Source organism: Jaculus jaculus, chromosome 3, assembly GCF_020740685.1.
Source record: "Jaculus jaculus isolate mJacJac1 chromosome 3, mJacJac1.mat.Y.cur, whole genome shotgun sequence".
NCBI classification, from domain to species: Eukaryota; Metazoa; Chordata; class Mammalia; order Rodentia; family Dipodidae; genus Jaculus; species Jaculus jaculus.
Window position 1 is genome coordinate 112,216,119 of NC_059104.1, and position 17,922 is coordinate 112,234,040.

Genomic DNA, 17,922 nt, shown 5'->3' on the forward strand with positions numbered 1-17,922 from the left:
TTAAATGAATGCCATTGCTCACTCAACTCCTTGTGGAAATGCATTGCATTCCTCTTATGAAGATGTTTCTCCCATGTTTGTTTTAATCTTATAGATTTGGGAGATTATATTAAGGTAATAAATAATGTTACTAGATCTCTATTATTACTGTTTTTGAAATATGAACTTTATTTAATTCAATAATGTCTTTCTGGAAGGTATGTTAACGGGAGTAGGAATGGAGCATCTGTCATGATGTGAGTTCCTCACTGTAGCCAACAAATATCTATACATTCAGCTTGGTTCCCATCAGCACTGGAGATAAAGCGTGGTCCTTCCCAAGGCCTTAGAAAGCCAGGCTCCTCAGCAGAGACAGTTCAGCTTTGTCCTGAGCTCTCTCAGCAGGCAGATCTACGTAGGCTTGGGTGTTCCCCATGGCTCAGTGTGGGTGGGTGATGCAATGTTACCACTTCCTAGCATCAGTGATGGGTGTGCAGTGCTATTTGGATTTGTCTTTTTTTTTTTTTCTTTCTCTCTCTCTCTCTCTTTTTTTTTTTTTTTTCTGAACTAAGCTTCTAGGGATAAATTTACACTCATTTCCTACAGGAGGATAGGAAAGGGTGTTTGAAGGAGGAATTTGGACAGTTTTTTGAGAGTATGTAAGGCCATGTAGTGTCATTGTAATGGTTCCCAGAGCTCTGTTGGCTAAATTGCAGGGGGGAAAACCCCTGGCTCCTTTCCAGACCACAAATAGCAACATCCTAACACAGAGGTATGTAGCAGAAGCTTGGACAAGCACAGGATGCAATGGGCTTTTTCTCTGGGACAGTGAGATGGTATGGAATTCCAGGAAACTTCCAAAATTTATCTCAGGTCCTGAGTGGTTTGTAGATTTCTCCAGCCACAAACACTCCAGGTATCTGTGGCATTAGTAAGGGCAGCTAGGAGACTCCTGCATGTCTTTGCCTAACATGGAAAGTCCTTCTCTTCTGAGATGAGTCAGATGAAGAAATGATACAGTGCTTGGTCCACTCTTTGTGAGGCTGGTGTGAGCTGTTGCCAATGTGCCACATAACTGTTGAATTCTGGAATTCTGCCTTACTTGTTCCAGGGTAATAGCAGTAGTTTCCTTTTTCTTGAGGGGCAGAGGGCTCTTTTCTATGGAATTGCATTTCAGGAACCTCTGGTTAGCCATTGTGCTGGGCTGGCAAGCCCTTACTTGATCTGAATATTAGTGACTAACAGGCTCCAGTCCCATTACCCAAGCATGTGATGTGGAGCATGTTGATCACCCCACATTTTCTCATGTCCTCCTCCACAATTACTGATCTGATTTATATCATGATACAATAGTTTCCCCTATTTCAGAATTTCTTCATATAATTGAAACCATAAGGTATATATTTTGTGTCCATGGCATATTTCATTCACAATAAGAGCAAATCCTTTTCATCCATTTATTGCTTATACCAATCATCAGTTCTTTTCTGCTTCTTAGTGGTATGTATATACTGCAATTTATTTACTCAAGCACTTGTCTTGAAAGTAGGAGGCTTTCAATTAGTGGCACCAACCTTGATTAGGAAGCAATGAGCTCTTGTTCTTCCCCTAGTGACCCTCTGCTTACATTTCCAGGATGTGGAAATTATTATTATTATTATCATTATCATTATTATTATCAATTTTGTTTTTTCTGAGACAAGAAGCAAAAGTGGGGGCCACAGTCAAAAGTAAAATTGATTTATATTTTGTAAATTTAAAAAAAACCTCTTCATTTAGGTTTCATTACTTAATTCAGTTATCTCTTGTGTATACAAATATATGTATGCACATGTATGGCAGAGGGAACATCCCCCCCCCCGCCACACATGGAGGAAGAGATAGACATAAACAAACATGTACACACAATCTGTGTTCTCTACTAACTGGTTTATGATAGTCTAATAACTACCTGATAATAATTGACTATTCTAAACATAGACATTGATATATTGAATAAATAATGTATACCTATTCTTATTTAGTACACATTCCATCAAGTATATCTGCAAAGCAAACTGGCCACTTTGGGTTTTGTTCTGGGATAATCAATTGAACATGCATTTATAGAAAGCAGTGACCTCTCTAGGCTTTCCCTTGGAGAGATGATTAATTTTCACTGCACATTTAACAGTATTAATAATTAGTTAGGAGACCAACTGCTTGGTTCCTTAAAGGTTTTGTTTAGGAGAGTATGTTCAACCTGAATATGGATGGTACCATACCATACACTGAGATCTTTGGCTAAATATATACAGAAAGGGAGAAAAAAAGCTGAGCTAGCATTTATCTTTTTGCTTCTGACTACATAGGTGATGGGATCAGCTGCCTCATATTTCTGTCCCCTGCCTTCTTCACCATGATGGATAATGAACCAGAATACCTGTTCCTTAACTTATTTTGTCAGATATATTATGTACAGATTCTGATGTCTTCCAAAATTTTATTTCTTACTTAGCTAATTTCTTCTTCTAAGCACCTCATTTCACTAACAGTCTGAACGTTCTTAATACTTATTGGGGTCCATGTTGATCTACTCTTGAGCATGAGGTAATTGAGCCAGTGCTCCAGGGACTTTTCCTACAATCTCTTGACACCTATAAAGAATTGTGACTTGGAATGAGTGTGTCCTTTTTGTACATTTGCTTGGATGAGGATTAAAATAAAAACAAACAAACAAAAAAACCTGTGTAATTTACAAATATCTAGGTGCATATTCCATTGAGAAATGTTTCTGTGAGAAACATACTACTATGTATTATCTGATTGGTATATTCCAGAAAATGAACCACACATTTTTTTCACTAACTTATGTTTAATGCAATGTGGTTTTTTTTATTGTTAATCTAATATCTTTCTTTTATTCTTTTATTTATTTGAGAGGAGGGTGGAATAGGCAGAGAGAGAGAGAGAGAGAGAGAGAGAATGGGTATTCCAGGGCCTCCAGCCACTGCAAACAAACTCCCAGATACATGCACTACATTGTGCATCTGGCTTACATGGGTCCTGGGGACTCAAATTGAGGTCCTTTGGCTTTGCAGGAAAGCACCTTAACCACTAAGCCATTTCTGCAGCCCTAATGTAATATCTTTACCAAAAAGATTAAAGGTGGCTCCCGCGGGGGCTTCCCCGGGGATGTGGACCCTGGCTCTCAGGGTCCCTAGCGTGACCACCTCCTTCCCGCCCACGCTAGTCACTGCCCACTCTACTGGGCTGCTCTTCCCCGAGGGCCCGAGGCCTGGTTCTGGCTCCAGCATGCCGTGGCGGAGTCCTCACGCTAGTACTCTGTCCCTGTGAAGACCCCAGCGGGGACTGCAGCCCCGCCACCATGAACGGGACCCTGATCCCACACATGCCCATTGCCGTGGACTTCTGAAGCCTGCGCCGGGCCGGCTCCGCGCGGCTCTTCTTCTTGTCCCACATGCACTCGGACCACACGGTGGGCCTGTCCAGCATGTGGGTGCGGCCCCTCTACTGCTCCCCAATCACCGCCCACCTCCTGCACCGTCACCTACAGGTGATTTTCATTACATGCCATCCATGCTGAAGGAGCCAGCCCTGTCAGTGGGGAAACAGATCCACACTTTATACCTGGACAACACCAATTGCAACCCAGCCCACGTTCTTCCTTCCTGACAGGAAGCTGCACAACAAATTATCCATCTCATCCGAAAGTACCCACCACATCACATAAAGATTGGATTCTACAGCCTGGGAAAGGAATCACTACTGGAGAAACTGGCCCTGGAGTTTTGGACCTGGGTGGTATTGAGTCCTCAGCATCTGGAGTTGGTACAGCTCCTGGGCCTGGCAGATGTATTCATGGTGGATGAAAGGGCCGGCCGCATCCATGCTGTGGACCATACCGAGATCTGCCATTCTGCCGTGCTTCATTGGAACCAGACCCACCCTACCATTGCTATCCTTCCCACGAGCCGGAAGATCCGCAGCCCCCACCCTGACGTCCACATCATCCCTTACTCTGATCATTCCTCCTACTCTGAGCTGCGTGCCTTTGTTGCGGGGCTGAGGCCTTGCCAGGTGGTGCCCAGTTATCAGTCGACAGCCCTGTGGAAACTACTCCCAGGACAGCCTGAGTCCTAGGCTGCCTGTCCCCCTCATTCCAGACTCTGTGCAGCAATATATGAGCGCTTCTAGGAAGGCGACCGTGTTCTGGCTGTTAGAAAGGAGGCCAAGGAAGCCAAAGATCCCAGGGGTTGTGTTTGAATCTCCATAGAAAAGTGCTGATAGAGACACAAAGAAGCACAAGAAAGAAAACCTTTTCCCCTGGCCTGGAGACCTTGAGAAGCTCTCCCTCCGTCCTTGTCCTTTGCAGGCCAAGAAGCAGTTACTCCCAGACTTTGGCTGCAAAGAATGGGATGAGCCAGTCTCTTTCTGTGAGTCTCAGGAGGTAGTGACTACCTTGACTTCCCCCTTAGGCTTTTCGGTACAGTTAAAGTCTACAGATGAGGAGTGTATCTCTCCAGAAACCACAGAAGAAATTGGCTTAAAGTCCACTTTGATATCTAGAGATGATGGCTCCCCAGATTTGGGGAACCAAGATGCGCAGGTCAACAAGGATGTCCCCCTATCTCATAGTAGCAAAGCCATTCCTGTTCTAGCTACTGAGTCCAGGGATCTGGCACTCAAATACCTTCTGACTCCAGTGAACTTTTTCCAGGCAGGGTTCTCTTCCCGGAGCTTTGATCTACAAGTAGAACAATTCCATAAACTCTTACTGAAGCACAAACCAGAAAGTGCAACCTGACAGTCATGTTGGATCCAGCATTACATTTTGAAGGCAGTGGCTAGTGGCCAGCGGCAAGAGTTTTACACCTTACATATGTTTACAGAAGTCTCAGAATCACCTTGACCAGAGCTTGTTCATTGGAGTCCTAGTGCCTGTCAGAAATCTTTAGTTCTATAGTTAACTCTGTTTAAGAAACACACTTCGCCAGGAATGGTGGTGCATGCCTTTAATCCCAGCACTTGGGAGGCAGAGGTAGGAGGATCGCCGTGAGTTCAAGGGTACCCTGAGACTACATAGTGAATTCTAGGTCAGCCTGGGCTAGAGTGAGACCCTACCTCAAAAAAAACGAAAAAAAGAAACACACTCCATCACTGCATTATAAATTCCTCGGGGTGCACATTAAAAGGTTCAGGTTCGCGCTTGCTTCTGCAGCACACATACTAAGATCGGAACAATGTGGAGATTAGCATGGCCCCTGTGCAAGGATGACACACGAATTTGTGAAGCATTCCAGATTTTTCATAAGAAAGGCCAAGGTTCTTCCCATTGTTACTCTGTGTGTTGTATGCCATGTCCCACATCCCCTTATTTCTCTCCCCCACATCCTCGGGGAGTTGTTTTCAGTTTTCAAACTGGTGCTGGAGGACAAAGTGATGTCCCAATCTTGAATGTCACTGACTTGCTGTGACCCTATCCAAGTGACTGCCCGTTTCCGCCTCTGGGTGGGAACAGGAAATGATGAAGCAGCCTTGGAACAGTGTTGGAAAAATCCCACCTTCTGCCTCACTGAGCAACTGGGGGGCAGTTGGTGTCACTGGGAGCCCATTTTGAACAAAGCCATGTGAGGGGTTGGGCTCCTCTCACCAAGGCAGTATCTAAACAGATTCTGAACATTAAGGCTTGGAGTGTGACAAGGCTACTGGTTGCTTGAAGGCATTGACTCTTTGGTTAAAATAAAGCTATAAAAGATCAAAAAAAAAAAAAAAAGATTAAAAACCTGTGCCCAAAATTCCGATTTCAAGGTTTAGTCCCTATGAAACAGTACTCCTAGAAGAATGTCTTGAAAAAGAAGAACAGCCTTAGGCAGGGTTTTAGTATAACAATGTTTCCATTCCAAAACTTAAAATAGTTTCATAGAAATACAAGGCCCCGGCACTCTCTGAGCTTTAGGATAGGGCCAAGAGATTAGTGGTTTCAGTTCTCTGAAGTTTAAGTTACTTTTGTGGTTCATACCTCCAAAGGAATGGGTAGTTGGGGTATTCAGTTTCATTTGTGCACATTTTCCTATTTCTTCTTTAAGACTCACTCCCTCCTACTCTGAGCTATTGCAAATGCTAGGGGTAAAATCATTTAATTTTAAGGTAACAATTAGCATAGTCTGAGCTAAGTCTTTATTAGGTAATGAAAACATGCATGCAGATGAGCAGTGGTTATTTCTCAATCTGTATATACACCCTGGAGAAAAGGAAGGTGGAACATGCTTTCAGTTTCAATTGCACCCGATGGTAGGGGAGACAAGCCATGGCTGGTGAGCTGTTTTTCACTTGTAAAAATGCTAGTTCTTAGTGGGGAAATGTTTGGGTGACTGATCTAGAAGTTAGCATGAGGTTTTGATGATGTTTATGTGAAATGAATTGAAGGAAAGAGCATGGCGAGGAAAAGGTACAGAACATTCTTAAGGCCACTACAAAGGAAAAGCTATGGGAAGAAAGGAACTAGATAGGATGTTTTCAGCATCTTGCTGTAATTTTGTAATCTTAACTCAAATGTTCTAGTCAGACAGCAGGACACGGGATAAATAATGAGATCAGAGTGTTGTCTCCAAAGAAAAAAGGCATTAGTATTTCATTATTTTATTATTTGGAGTTGAATGTGCATGGGGCATGAAAAAAAGTGGTTTCTCCTTTTCAGGTTCTAGCAAACAGAAAGTAACTCAGTCTTCAACCACGCCACGTGAAAACATAAGTAATACTGAAGGGAAATATGAAGCAGTGGTAGGAACCAGAAGGGATAAATGAAGAAGGTGAAGAGGGGCACCTTCTTGATTAAATCTAAAAGAGGCCATGCCCTGTGTTTGGCAGGCAAGGCACATGAGGCTGCTTTTCTGACATGAAAAATCCTTGTGCTCTTAACAGACAAAGTCCTGAGGGAGAAGAGGAAGCCATTTATTCACGCGGTGGGCACAGGAACCATAAATGGCTTGCTGGATGAATGCCTAGAAAAAAGAGTACTGAACCAGGAAGAGATGGAGAAAATAAAGGTTGGAAATGCCACAGTCATGGACAAGGCACGAGACTTGATTGACTCGGTCATCCGGAAAGGGCCCCAAGCATGCCAAATTTGTATCACTTACATTTGTGAAGAAGATTGCCACCTAGCAGGGACTCTGGGGCTGCCCTCAGGTAGGAGGCAAAGACTCAAGCAAAATACACACTATGCATTTTTGCCTCAACATCTGATTTCTTTATTAGTTATATTATTTTGCAGATTGATTACTTCTTTGACTCTGGTTTCAGGACCCTATTTCTGTGTCTTCTGCATTATTAGCCTCCTTCCTCTCTCCCTCCCTCTCTTTCTTCCTCCTTCCTTCCCTTCTACATCTCTCCCTTTCTTTCTATTTTTTAAAAATTTTTTTTTTCATTTTTTATTTATTTATTTGAGAGTGACAGAGAAAGAGAGAGAAAGAGGCAGAGAGAGAGAGAGAGAGAGAGAGAGAGAGAGAGAGGGAGAGAGAGGGATTGAGAACGGGTGTACCAGGGCTTCCACCACTGCAAACAAACTACAGATGTGTGCGCCCCCTTGTGCATCTGGCTAACGTGGGTCCTGGGGAACCGAGCCTCGAACCCGGGTCCTTAGGCTTCACAGGCAAGCGCTTAACCGCTAAGCCATCTCTCCAGCCCTATTTTTTTTTTTTTTACAGGATTACATGTGTATGCCAGGCTGACCTCAAACACATTATGTATTCCAGAATGACCTGCTCCTTCTACTTCCAAGTATGGGGATTAGAGACCTGTACCACCACACATGTTTTAGGTAGTAACAGAACTCAAACACAAGGCTTCGTGCACGCTAGGCAAGCACTCTGTCAAATGAGCCACTGGACACCCATTTCCAAGGTTGAGTGTGCAGCCACTCACCTGCTGAAGTTCTTGAGAATATTCTCCAAGGCTTCAAGATATGCTCCATTCTTTAAGACATGACATATTCTTTTTAAAAGTGATCATTAATAATCATTATTATTATGATTTAATTTCTTTTTGTTTCAGACATGCTTAATATACCTATGTGTTTATCAGCAATGGAGACTTAAATTGAATAAACCAATTATTTTTATGAAATTTCTTTAAAAAATGACTTTTTGAGAAGAATAAAACTTATCTGTCTGTTCTGAGAAAATGTTAGATATTCATATAAAAATAAGGGGTTTAAGTGAAAACTTACATTGTATCCTTACATTTTCCTGTGATAAGATTGCTTACTTTCACAAGGGCCTCTCGGGCACCCATCTTGTTCACATTTCCAAGAAAAATGAAATTTGAAACCAAAAGTTTGTTTGCTAACTTTGGGGAAGTCTCTGCCTGTTTAAGCTAACATTACAGATATTTTGCGAATTTCCCATTTCTCTTTCTATTCTTTAGTTTGATATTTTTCTTCATTCTGTAAAAAAACAAACAAACAAACAAAAAAAAAAACCTACATTCGATTATAAGAAGGGCCAGAAATGATAGTAAAGTAGCCCAGGTGTGCTTTTACTGGCTGCATTGCTATCATCCAATGGCTGTGAATCCTAGAGGTACTTGTACCAGTCACTTGGGTCATTCTAGTAACTGAGAACCACCTCTCTAGTGATCAGATGATGTGTTCTCTTCCAAAGTTGTTTCCATGGCCACAGATTATAATATATAGGAGCCATATGAATATGTTCTAATGGTATAACTCTTTCTAGTTCTAAGTTCTTGGAATTAAATTATTGTATAATAAAGCTCACACTAGAAGGTGCAACTGGACAACTGGCTATAAATGTAGGAATCAAGATGGGGAGATGTGATATACTATAGACTGAGTCCTGATGTTTTATGGGACAGCCTATGTCTGACTCCCATTGAGAGCGGGGAAATGGACTACATTTTTCCTATGGAAATATTATCTTCAGTAGGTATAATGAATTGAAGACATGGGACATTCCCCATATGTTAGCTTTTAAAATAAAGTTTTATAAATTTATCTAATAGATAATTTTTCTGTGTTGATATTTCTACAAATATAAATAAAATAAAATAAAATTTTGACCTTGAAATTAAGGATACCACAGACATGGGTAGAAATATTAACAATAGGTTTGAATGATGATTATGTATAACCATGTGGTTTAACCCTGAATTTCCAGTGTTTCCTTGCTCACAGCAGTGCTCATAACCACCAGCAGATTGCATTTACCTGGAATGTTACTGAGAATGTTCTTACTGCTTTTGTTACATACCTGAATGTGCTGTCCCATGTGTGCCTACTGGTGAAACTGATAAGTGACAACAAGCCCATGTTGATGTGATGACAGATTTGTGCTCACAGCCAGGCTCCAGTTCTTTTGTTCTTGAAAGTTAGGAAGTTTCCTTAAGCCTTCTGAAATTATGTGCAAATGGCCCTAACAGCTAATGTTTGTAAAGGGCCAATGTACAAAAAATAACCAAACAACTTAATATTAGTAATTTTATTCCAATGTTTGTCAGATCACAGTGACAAAGTATAGAGAATGAAGGTAAATTATGAACCAAAGAACCCCAAAATATATAGAATAAAGAATTGGGATCCTAGTTTTTACAGTCAAGTTTGTGGAATATTTTTCTGTAACTCTCGCAAGTAGTCTAGTCTCTCTAAACAAAAGACTATTACTAGATCACAAGAGGTAAGATAGTGTAAGTGAGGAATACACTTGTAGCACTTTTCAGAATTTTTTGAGGAAAGTTTATTGACAATGTATAAATATATGTGATTCTGTTGGTAATGACATTTTTATTCATGTTTAAACTACCCTGGAACTGCAAATGTTTTCTGACTACCTGCATACCAAGGAGGTCAATATATTCCCTTGGAACTGATTAATTTACTTTAAGCTAGGATCTCAGATAGGTGTTCTTCTGATGTGGTCAAAGGGCCACCTTACCATTCTATGCAGTGATTGATCATTGTCTGCAAAAGGAGATGCCTAATCACAGACACCTTAAGGTCCTCTATATAACTTAGATCTGAGTGTGTGTGCGTATGTATGTATATGCTCAAGAACTGTACAGTCATTTATGTGTAGAGGATTTGTACTACAGTGATGGTAGGTCTCATGTGAAACCTAACTTGAACGGGGTTAATTGTTAAACAGCCAAGCCTGTGGAATGACTTTTTACACTGACCAAAGTTCTCCACTGTTACTTAATTTCTTTTATCGTTCTGCAGGTACACAAACTGAAAATTACCTTAGCACACAAGATTCCAAAGAAGCACTTCGTTTCTCAGGTACTTTTACTTGCAAAGAAGAATGCTGTTTGAAACCCTGTCATCCTACTCCTTAACTTTGTGGGGTGAGCCCAGGTGAGGGGAGTTATAGCTAACTCCCACATGTTGGTGCTACATCTTTTTCTCTTATTTGTGTAAATACTACTTTCAGAGATGCTGTTCTTGTGGCATCACTATCTATGTTTCAAATCCTGATTTCCCAGTTGGGGGCCACATTTTACCACCCACGTGTCTACTGAACAGACCCACTCACATCTTCCCCAGGCATATGCATCTAAACACTTCCAGAGTTGAACTGGTCATCATTCCCATTTCATATCGCCACTGTTTAATCTCCAATGCCTAGGATGATGATGTCTTCACTACCAGTTGTTCAAACCTGAAATACAAAATGCATTATCACCCTTTACTTTCCACCAACCCCATTTTCAACCCATTGCTCAGTGTTATATATTCCTCACTCAAATCGGAATCAAGCTATACTTCTTTACTTCTACATATTGCAGAGTGCTTAGTCCTAGAATGTCCAGTAATTACCAGCCCTGATTCTCTCCACACCTTTTTGTGTATTGCAAATAAGTTCATCATGTTTCCCCATTGGACTTTATACTTCATGCTGCAATTGGACATGCCTGACACATTTATAGTTGTTGCTCTATTTAATCTTAGTTGGCTTATAGTATGCATGTAGCCAAAATTAATTGCTTTGAGGCCATTTCACTGAATAATATTTATCAAAACTGGCCTAATTTCCTAAAACATTGCAAAAATATTTATTACATCCCAACTGTATTCCATACCTTGTATAGAATATTAGAGAATATTTTCCTGTGCAAATAATGTACCTGGTTATATGGATCATGCGTAAATGCATTTATCATGAATTAATAGGTCTCAAAAATGTCTGCCATCAAATTAAAGCTACCAAAATTTTAGGAATAGAAATGATATGACATAATTCTGTATCAATTGCAATAATATAGATATTATGTAAAATATTTCGTATTCATGAACCATACATAATGGCCATTCTTATTTATTTATTTTATTTTATTTTTTTGTTTTTCAATATAGGGTCTCACTCTAGCCCAGACTGACCTGAAATTCACTAGTCTCAGGCTAGCCTCGAACTCATGGTAATCCTTCACCTCTTTCTCCCAAGTGCTGTGACTAAAGGCATGCACCACCACGCCCAGCCATAATGGTCATTCTTGATCAGAAAGTAGCTTTCTTTCACTTCTTAGCCAAAGTACCTGAACTTCTATCTCAAGTCTCAGAGATAGACAACCAAGGTAACTATGTTCATAGTTGTACAAGTAGAGACATTGAAGAATACATAAAGAATATGTGTGGGAGATCTATATAAACCCAGACCAGATATGCCACACCAAACTTGTGCCTACTTTCCATTGGCTACCATCAGTCACATGAGCTGATCTAACTTCTGGAATGATTAACTATAAGGAATATCTGTGTGATAGACTAAAAAGTAGATGCAATGTAGACTCAGGCTCTGTCACAAAAAAATAAACAGACCAATAAGTAAAAATTTAAAAAGTAGTGCTTCATTTCACACAGTCCTGGGGGACACATGGAACATATTTGTATTTAAGATGGACACATTATATGTTGGTACCATCTTTTCTCTCCTCCCTGCCCCTATTCCACTGAGGGCCTTCCTCAGTGGAATTGCTGGTATACCCCATGGGGTTGTGGGTTATGTGTTGTGAGGCCAACAGTCTCATTTTCTGATGTCTTGTCAATGAATATACAGAAGTTTCTTTAAATTCATTTTTAAATCAAATATAGTTTTTACATCTAATACTGCATTTTATAAATAAACTCTCTCTCTCTCTGTCTCTCTGGCTGGAGAGATGGCTTGGTGGTTAAGGTGTTTGCCTGCAAAGCCAAAGGATCCCAGTTCGATTCTCCAGGACCAATGTAAGCCAGGTGTACAAGGTGTTGCATGCATCTGGAGTTCATTTGCAGTGGCTGGAGGCCTTGGCAAGCCCATTCTCCTTCTCCTTCCCCCCTCAAGTAAATAAATAAAATGTATATTTTTTAAAAATTATATTCTGCAATACACTAAAATATACTAAATTTTATAACAAGTATGTCACATTGTTTGATGATCTTGAACTACTTATGCCATCAGTAGTTAGTGATATGAATCCATCTAGCATGCACATTAAAAATAGTATTTATTCTTCATATTTACTTGAAGTCATATACCCAATGCTGCCACATTTTTTCTTCATATAGTATAAAGTATTCCCAAACGATAGGACAAAGGCTTACTTTGAAATATATACTGCTGATGTCCAGTATTGTGCCTGTTAAACAAATTAATAGATAAACATCTTTTCAAAGCACTTAAGAAGAGTTAATTAAACCTGTTACTCTAACCTCCATGAACTTTTTTCCTAGGTTTTTTAATTATTTTGAAAAATAAACCCATTTTAAATATTTTAAAGCCCAGTGTGGTAGCTGTCACGTTTAAGTCCACCACTTTGTAAGCCAAGAGAATTCCCATGAGTTCAAAGCCCACCGGGGCTACAAAGTGAGTTCCAGGTCAACCTTGGCTATAATGAGACATTGCCTCAAAACAAGCAAAAGAGAAGTTCAATATTTTGTTTCATATTATTATTTTGTGTTTTTATCATGCATACTTTTGTGAATCTACTTTTTGTTCTTCTGTAAGGTATTGTCAAAATACTGATCTTGAGGTAGATTTGCATATAACACAACAGGAAATTCCTGGCTATCAATATGTTCCATGAGCAGTGAATGCAGAATATTGTGTGGATGTCACAAATCTGCTTCTCCACCATGGACAATGTGTGAGGATCTCAAAGTGGAATCCCTAGGAATATAAATTGTCATGATATATTTTGTTTCTTGCAGCACCCAAGGAAGAGCAGAGCAAGAAAAATAGAACAGCCCTGAAACTAGAAGGGAACCTCAAGCTTTGCTCCTTGGATACAGCTAAAAGGATATGGAAGGAAAAGTCATCGGAGGTGCTGAGCTTTCACTATCATGGTAGAGCAGACTGAAACATAAGGCTGTTCCGAAATGCAGTGGTTCTTGGTCATAACCAATTTTATTGATATGTTCTGGACACTCATTGGGCTGTTTTCCTCACATGAGGAATTCTTACCTTCTAGAATCCAGACTTACCCATATTGGTTCAGTTCCCTGAGTAAATAATAATATAAATAACAAAGGTAAAATCGGTAGCTGGCATGATATGCTTACTATCAGCCAGATCTCTAAACATTTTTTTCCATATAATTGAACCTTTAACCATCAAAAAAAAATCCACTTTTAGCCGGGCGTGGTGGCGCATGCCTTTAATCCCAGCACTGGGGAGGCAGAGGTAGGAGGATCACCGTGAGTTCGAGGCCACCCTGAGACTACAAATTGAATTCCAAGTCAGCCTGGGCCAGAGTGAGACCCTACCTCGAAAAGAAAAAAAAAAAAAAAAATCCACTTTTGACATTAGGAAATGGAATTTGGCACTGTAAAATATATTTTTCAGAGTCATGCACTTGGGAACTGGAGGGAATTCAGTGATCTTGACTTCAAAGTCTGTGAATCTTTCAATCCAACCTGTCAGAATTAAAGCCCAATGCTCAATGTCCATATGGGCCTTAATAAACTAAATTCCCACTCTCAGATTAACATTCAACATTCAGTTCCCTTCCCTCTTCCTAATCTGTTTTTGCATGGGATCTAGTTTATTGACGAAACTAAGGGAGGGATTTAGCATTCTTAATAAATGAAATAAATATTGGACTTCAAAGAATTTTGTTGTTCATCCAACTTGCCTTCCACACAGATTTATCCAATCATGGATAAGAATACACGCACCCGTCTTGCCCTCATCATCTGCAACACAGAATTTGACCATCTTCCCCGGAGGGCAGGAGCTGATGTTGATATCAGGGATATGAAGATTCTACTCCAAGATTTAGGATACATAGTGGATGTGAAAGAAAATCTCAATGCTTTGGTAAAGCTTGTCATAATATGGAAACTATGATCATATCTTTCAAACGTATCATCCTCTTAATGTTAGGACACATGTTTCAATGGATGTAAATGTCATCTCTTGCTAGTTTGTAATGGAATATTTCCTTATGCAGTATTGGATGCTGTTCCCTGTCCCCTTCATATACATCAGTCTTTTAGTCAGAGCCTCATGTAATATTAAAAAGTGTTTCTATTAGCTCAATAGTGCCTCTTCTCTCAGCTAGAAATCTCAGGGAAATTTAGTATGCCATCTATTTTTTCAAAAGTTAAAAAAATAGAAATTTTCTTTTACACTTCAGATTTTCATGGAGCCTATTATAGGAAGTCTTTAAGTTTCTCCTTACTGGATTCTCAATATGTGATGACCACGAATAACAAAATCCAAAATCACTGGTCTGGTTTCTTACAGGATATGGCTACAGAAGTGAAGGCATTTGCTGCCCGCCGGGAGCACCTGACCTCTGACAGTACTTTTGTCGTTTTCATGTCTCACGGTATCCGGGAGGGTATATGTGGGATCAAATACTCTGAGGAAGTCACAGATGTATTAGATGTCAACACCATCTTTCAAATGTTGAACACGTACAACTGTCCAAACTTGAAAGATAAGCCCAAGGTGATCATCATTCAGGCCTGTCGTGGTGGTGAGTGTTTATGCTTCAAAACAGATGACATTCACTTACTGATTTATCCTCTGCATACATCCTGCATTTTTCAGTGTCTTTGGGTCTATTTTAAAATATGAAAAGGCACACTTTTTTTCCCCTTCATTTGAATTGTGTTGGCTGGTAAATACTTGTTTCATTTTCAACTAAAATGATTCCATTATTAATACTTAGAGACTGATGTTTTTGGTTGATATTGGAATCTCCTAGAGTTAAGATAGCTAATTGTCCACAGGATCCCGTGGAATAAATATGCATATGTATGTATATGTGAATATGAATGAAAAACAGACTAATAAACTAAGAAATGTAGTTTAAGAGTAAGTTTCAAGGAAGAAATAGTTCTCTTGGAAATTGGTAGTAACAAGAAACCAAATTTTGTCCTTCTAGAAAACCAAGGAGTGGTGTGGTTGAAGGATTCAGTAGGAGACTCTGGAAATAAATTCTCACTGGATCTAGACTTTGAAGATGATGGCATTAAGAAAGCCCACATAGAGAAGGATTTTATTGCATTCTGCTCTTCAACACCAGGTAGTTTTATGTGCCTTTATGAACCTTTGTGACTTTTTCAGTAAGGGATTTCATACCTGAGTGATAGAGTGGATATCTGTATTTCACATTACTTATAATTTCTGAATATCTCCCAAAGATACCCCATTTATCTCCAATAACAAATTAAACCCCCCTCATCCACAGAGACAAAAAAAAAAGATATGTGCATGTTTTTGTACAGTAATTAATAAATTTCTTTGTGGTGTGATGTACAATATTTTTTTTTCCTGGAACTAGCAGTAATAATAGAAAATTAAGTAGGTGAATATTAACAATGAGTAGAATAGAATTATAAAGGTGCATAGTATTGGGATGAAGCAATAGAATATTTTGCCCCATATCCTATATTTACATAATAGTGAGAGCAGAAGGCCAGGTATATATAACTGTGTAACTGTTTTTTTCTCTTACGTTTCTCTAAATATCATCTCTACTTCTATGTGCCACCATATTATATAACTAATATTGTTCTGGTGGGACAATTATTTATATTCCATTAACATCATTTATTGCATAACCTATACTATCTCAGACATGTGATGTATTCCATCTATTCCTCAAAAGATATGATAGATGTTATTATGTTCTTTTTATAGTTGCAGAAACTGTATTTCAAAACATACAATAAACTTAAATCACACTTGTAAGTACAGCCTTTGAGAGGCACACACGGGCATTTCTTCTTTGTATCCCAATCACTACTCATTCTTCCACCCTTTCTACTAGATTTGCAGCTCCCTGAAATTAAGATTAACATTACACAAATATTCATATTTTAAACAGCACTCTTCTTGAGTAGCATAAAAATGCACTCTCTGAAATGTGAATAAAATGGCCAGCAGCATATAGAAAAGAGAATGAAGTCACTAAAATGTCTAGTTGCAGTAGCTGTAGTAGAGCAAGCTGTATCCACCAAGAGACTGTAAGGTTCACAGTGTGTTTTATTTGCAGATAATGTTTCCTGGAGACACCCTGTTCGTGGCTCTCTTTTCATCCTGGAGCTTATCAAGAACATGCGAGAGTATGCCTGGTCCTGTGACCTGGAGGAAATCTTCCGAAAGGTATGGCTGTAGATGTTTCATCAGCTGTGCTTCCCTGAAGTTTGGCTATCCAAACAGAAATTTCAGGTAAAACTCTGAACATGTTTATTTCATGATGACATCATTTCTTCCAAAAATCCTTTGATTTTTTTTTGGTGAGTCAGCAATTCTGAAAATCAGATGTTATATGTTAAGTTCCACAACTCCCACAAAGCAAAAACGTTATCTCCTATCCTACCCTGAGTATTTGTCTGTTTCCATCACACTGTCAAATCTAGAAATTGAACTCAGTGATTTGAAAGGTCAGTCACTCATGCTTAACATACTTACGGTTGTGGGTCTTTGAGATGCAAGGGTGACTTTTCTTCATTTAGTCTCACTCAGTTTATTGTAGTTTTCCATCTCAAATCAATATCCTCTACTCAGAAAAACAAAAATAAATGGTCAGCAGACTTTCACTCCTCTTTTAGGTTCGATTTTCATTTGAACAACCAGAATGTAGGGCACAGATGCCCACTACTGAAAGGGTAACTTTGACAAGATGTTTCTACCTCTTCCCAGGACATTAAGTAAGTTATATCAATGGGAAGATGTGTGTGTAGGGGAATTGGGGGTGGCTGGGTGGTACAGGGAAGACTGTGGGAAAACCAATGAAGACCCCATCCTGGTTCAATTTTCTAGTTCTGATATAATGAATGGAGAGACACTGAAGGAATGCTGTACTTTTCTTTATAATGCCACACATGTCACCCATCCTTAATGCTCAGAATAGTTTGAGGGTCCTTTCTCTGGGTAGATTGCTATAGACCAAGAGATAAAAATAGAATTATAAAAGCTCACCTTACCAGATTTCTGCCTTCCTTTCAGCTCAGTAGGGCAATATTTAAACATAGCTTGGCTTCTTCCTTTTTGTGTGTATATCAACATTGGTGGAATAGCCTTATAACTTGCATATCTTCACAGAACTCATGTTTATCTAATTTCTATTCCCCACAGAAAGCCAGGACTTCTGTCATTTTGCCTGATTTTGGATCTGTTAATTAGAAATACACATTTCTCTAAATGATTTAATAAATCTGGAATAAAAAGAAAAATGTGGACCTGGCTCTTTGTTGTTATTGATATTGTTATTTTATTTTATTTCATTTTCTGCAAGGAAGGCAAGTGATGGTGCTCACTATGTCACCCACACTGGCCTTGAACTCATGGGGATCCTCCTGACCTAGTCTTTTAAATGCTGGGATTACTGGTATAAGCCACCAGAACTTACTTTGGACTTGACTTCTTAGAAGTGAATTGGATAATTGCACCATTCTTTCTTATAACACATCATTTCCTGGTCTTGTTGCTAATGAGATAT

General features: G+C 39.4%; 1 protein-coding gene, 1 non-coding gene and 1 pseudogene across 2 annotated transcripts; all 3 read left to right on the forward strand.

Annotated features, from left to right (window-relative positions):
• The first annotated feature begins 3,346 nt into the window (after nucleotides 1–3,346).
• Nucleotides 3,347–4,849, forward strand: LOC101613777 (annotated as a pseudogene).
• A 335-nt stretch (nucleotides 4,850–5,184) lies between these two features.
• Nucleotides 5,185–5,288, forward strand: LOC123459707. Its single transcript, XR_006636464.1, has one exon. It is a non-coding gene; the product is annotated as a U6 spliceosomal RNA (small nuclear RNA).
• A 989-nt stretch (nucleotides 5,289–6,277) lies between these two features.
• On the forward strand, nucleotides 6,278–17,603 carry LOC101613500 (caspase-1). Its single transcript, XM_045145987.1, has 10 exons — nucleotides 6,278–6,296; nucleotides 6,904–7,170; nucleotides 10,214–10,273; nucleotides 13,178–13,290; nucleotides 14,112–14,285; nucleotides 14,715–14,949; nucleotides 15,361–15,501; nucleotides 16,474–16,583; nucleotides 17,033–17,131; nucleotides 17,559–17,603. The coding sequence occupies exons 1-9, from the start codon at nucleotides 6,290–6,292 to the stop codon at nucleotides 17,129–17,131; spliced, it is 1,206 nt and encodes a 401-aa protein (XP_045001922.1). The 5' UTR covers nucleotides 6,278–6,289; the 3' UTR covers nucleotides 17,559–17,603.
• Nucleotides 17,604–17,922: the final 319 nt, after the last annotated feature.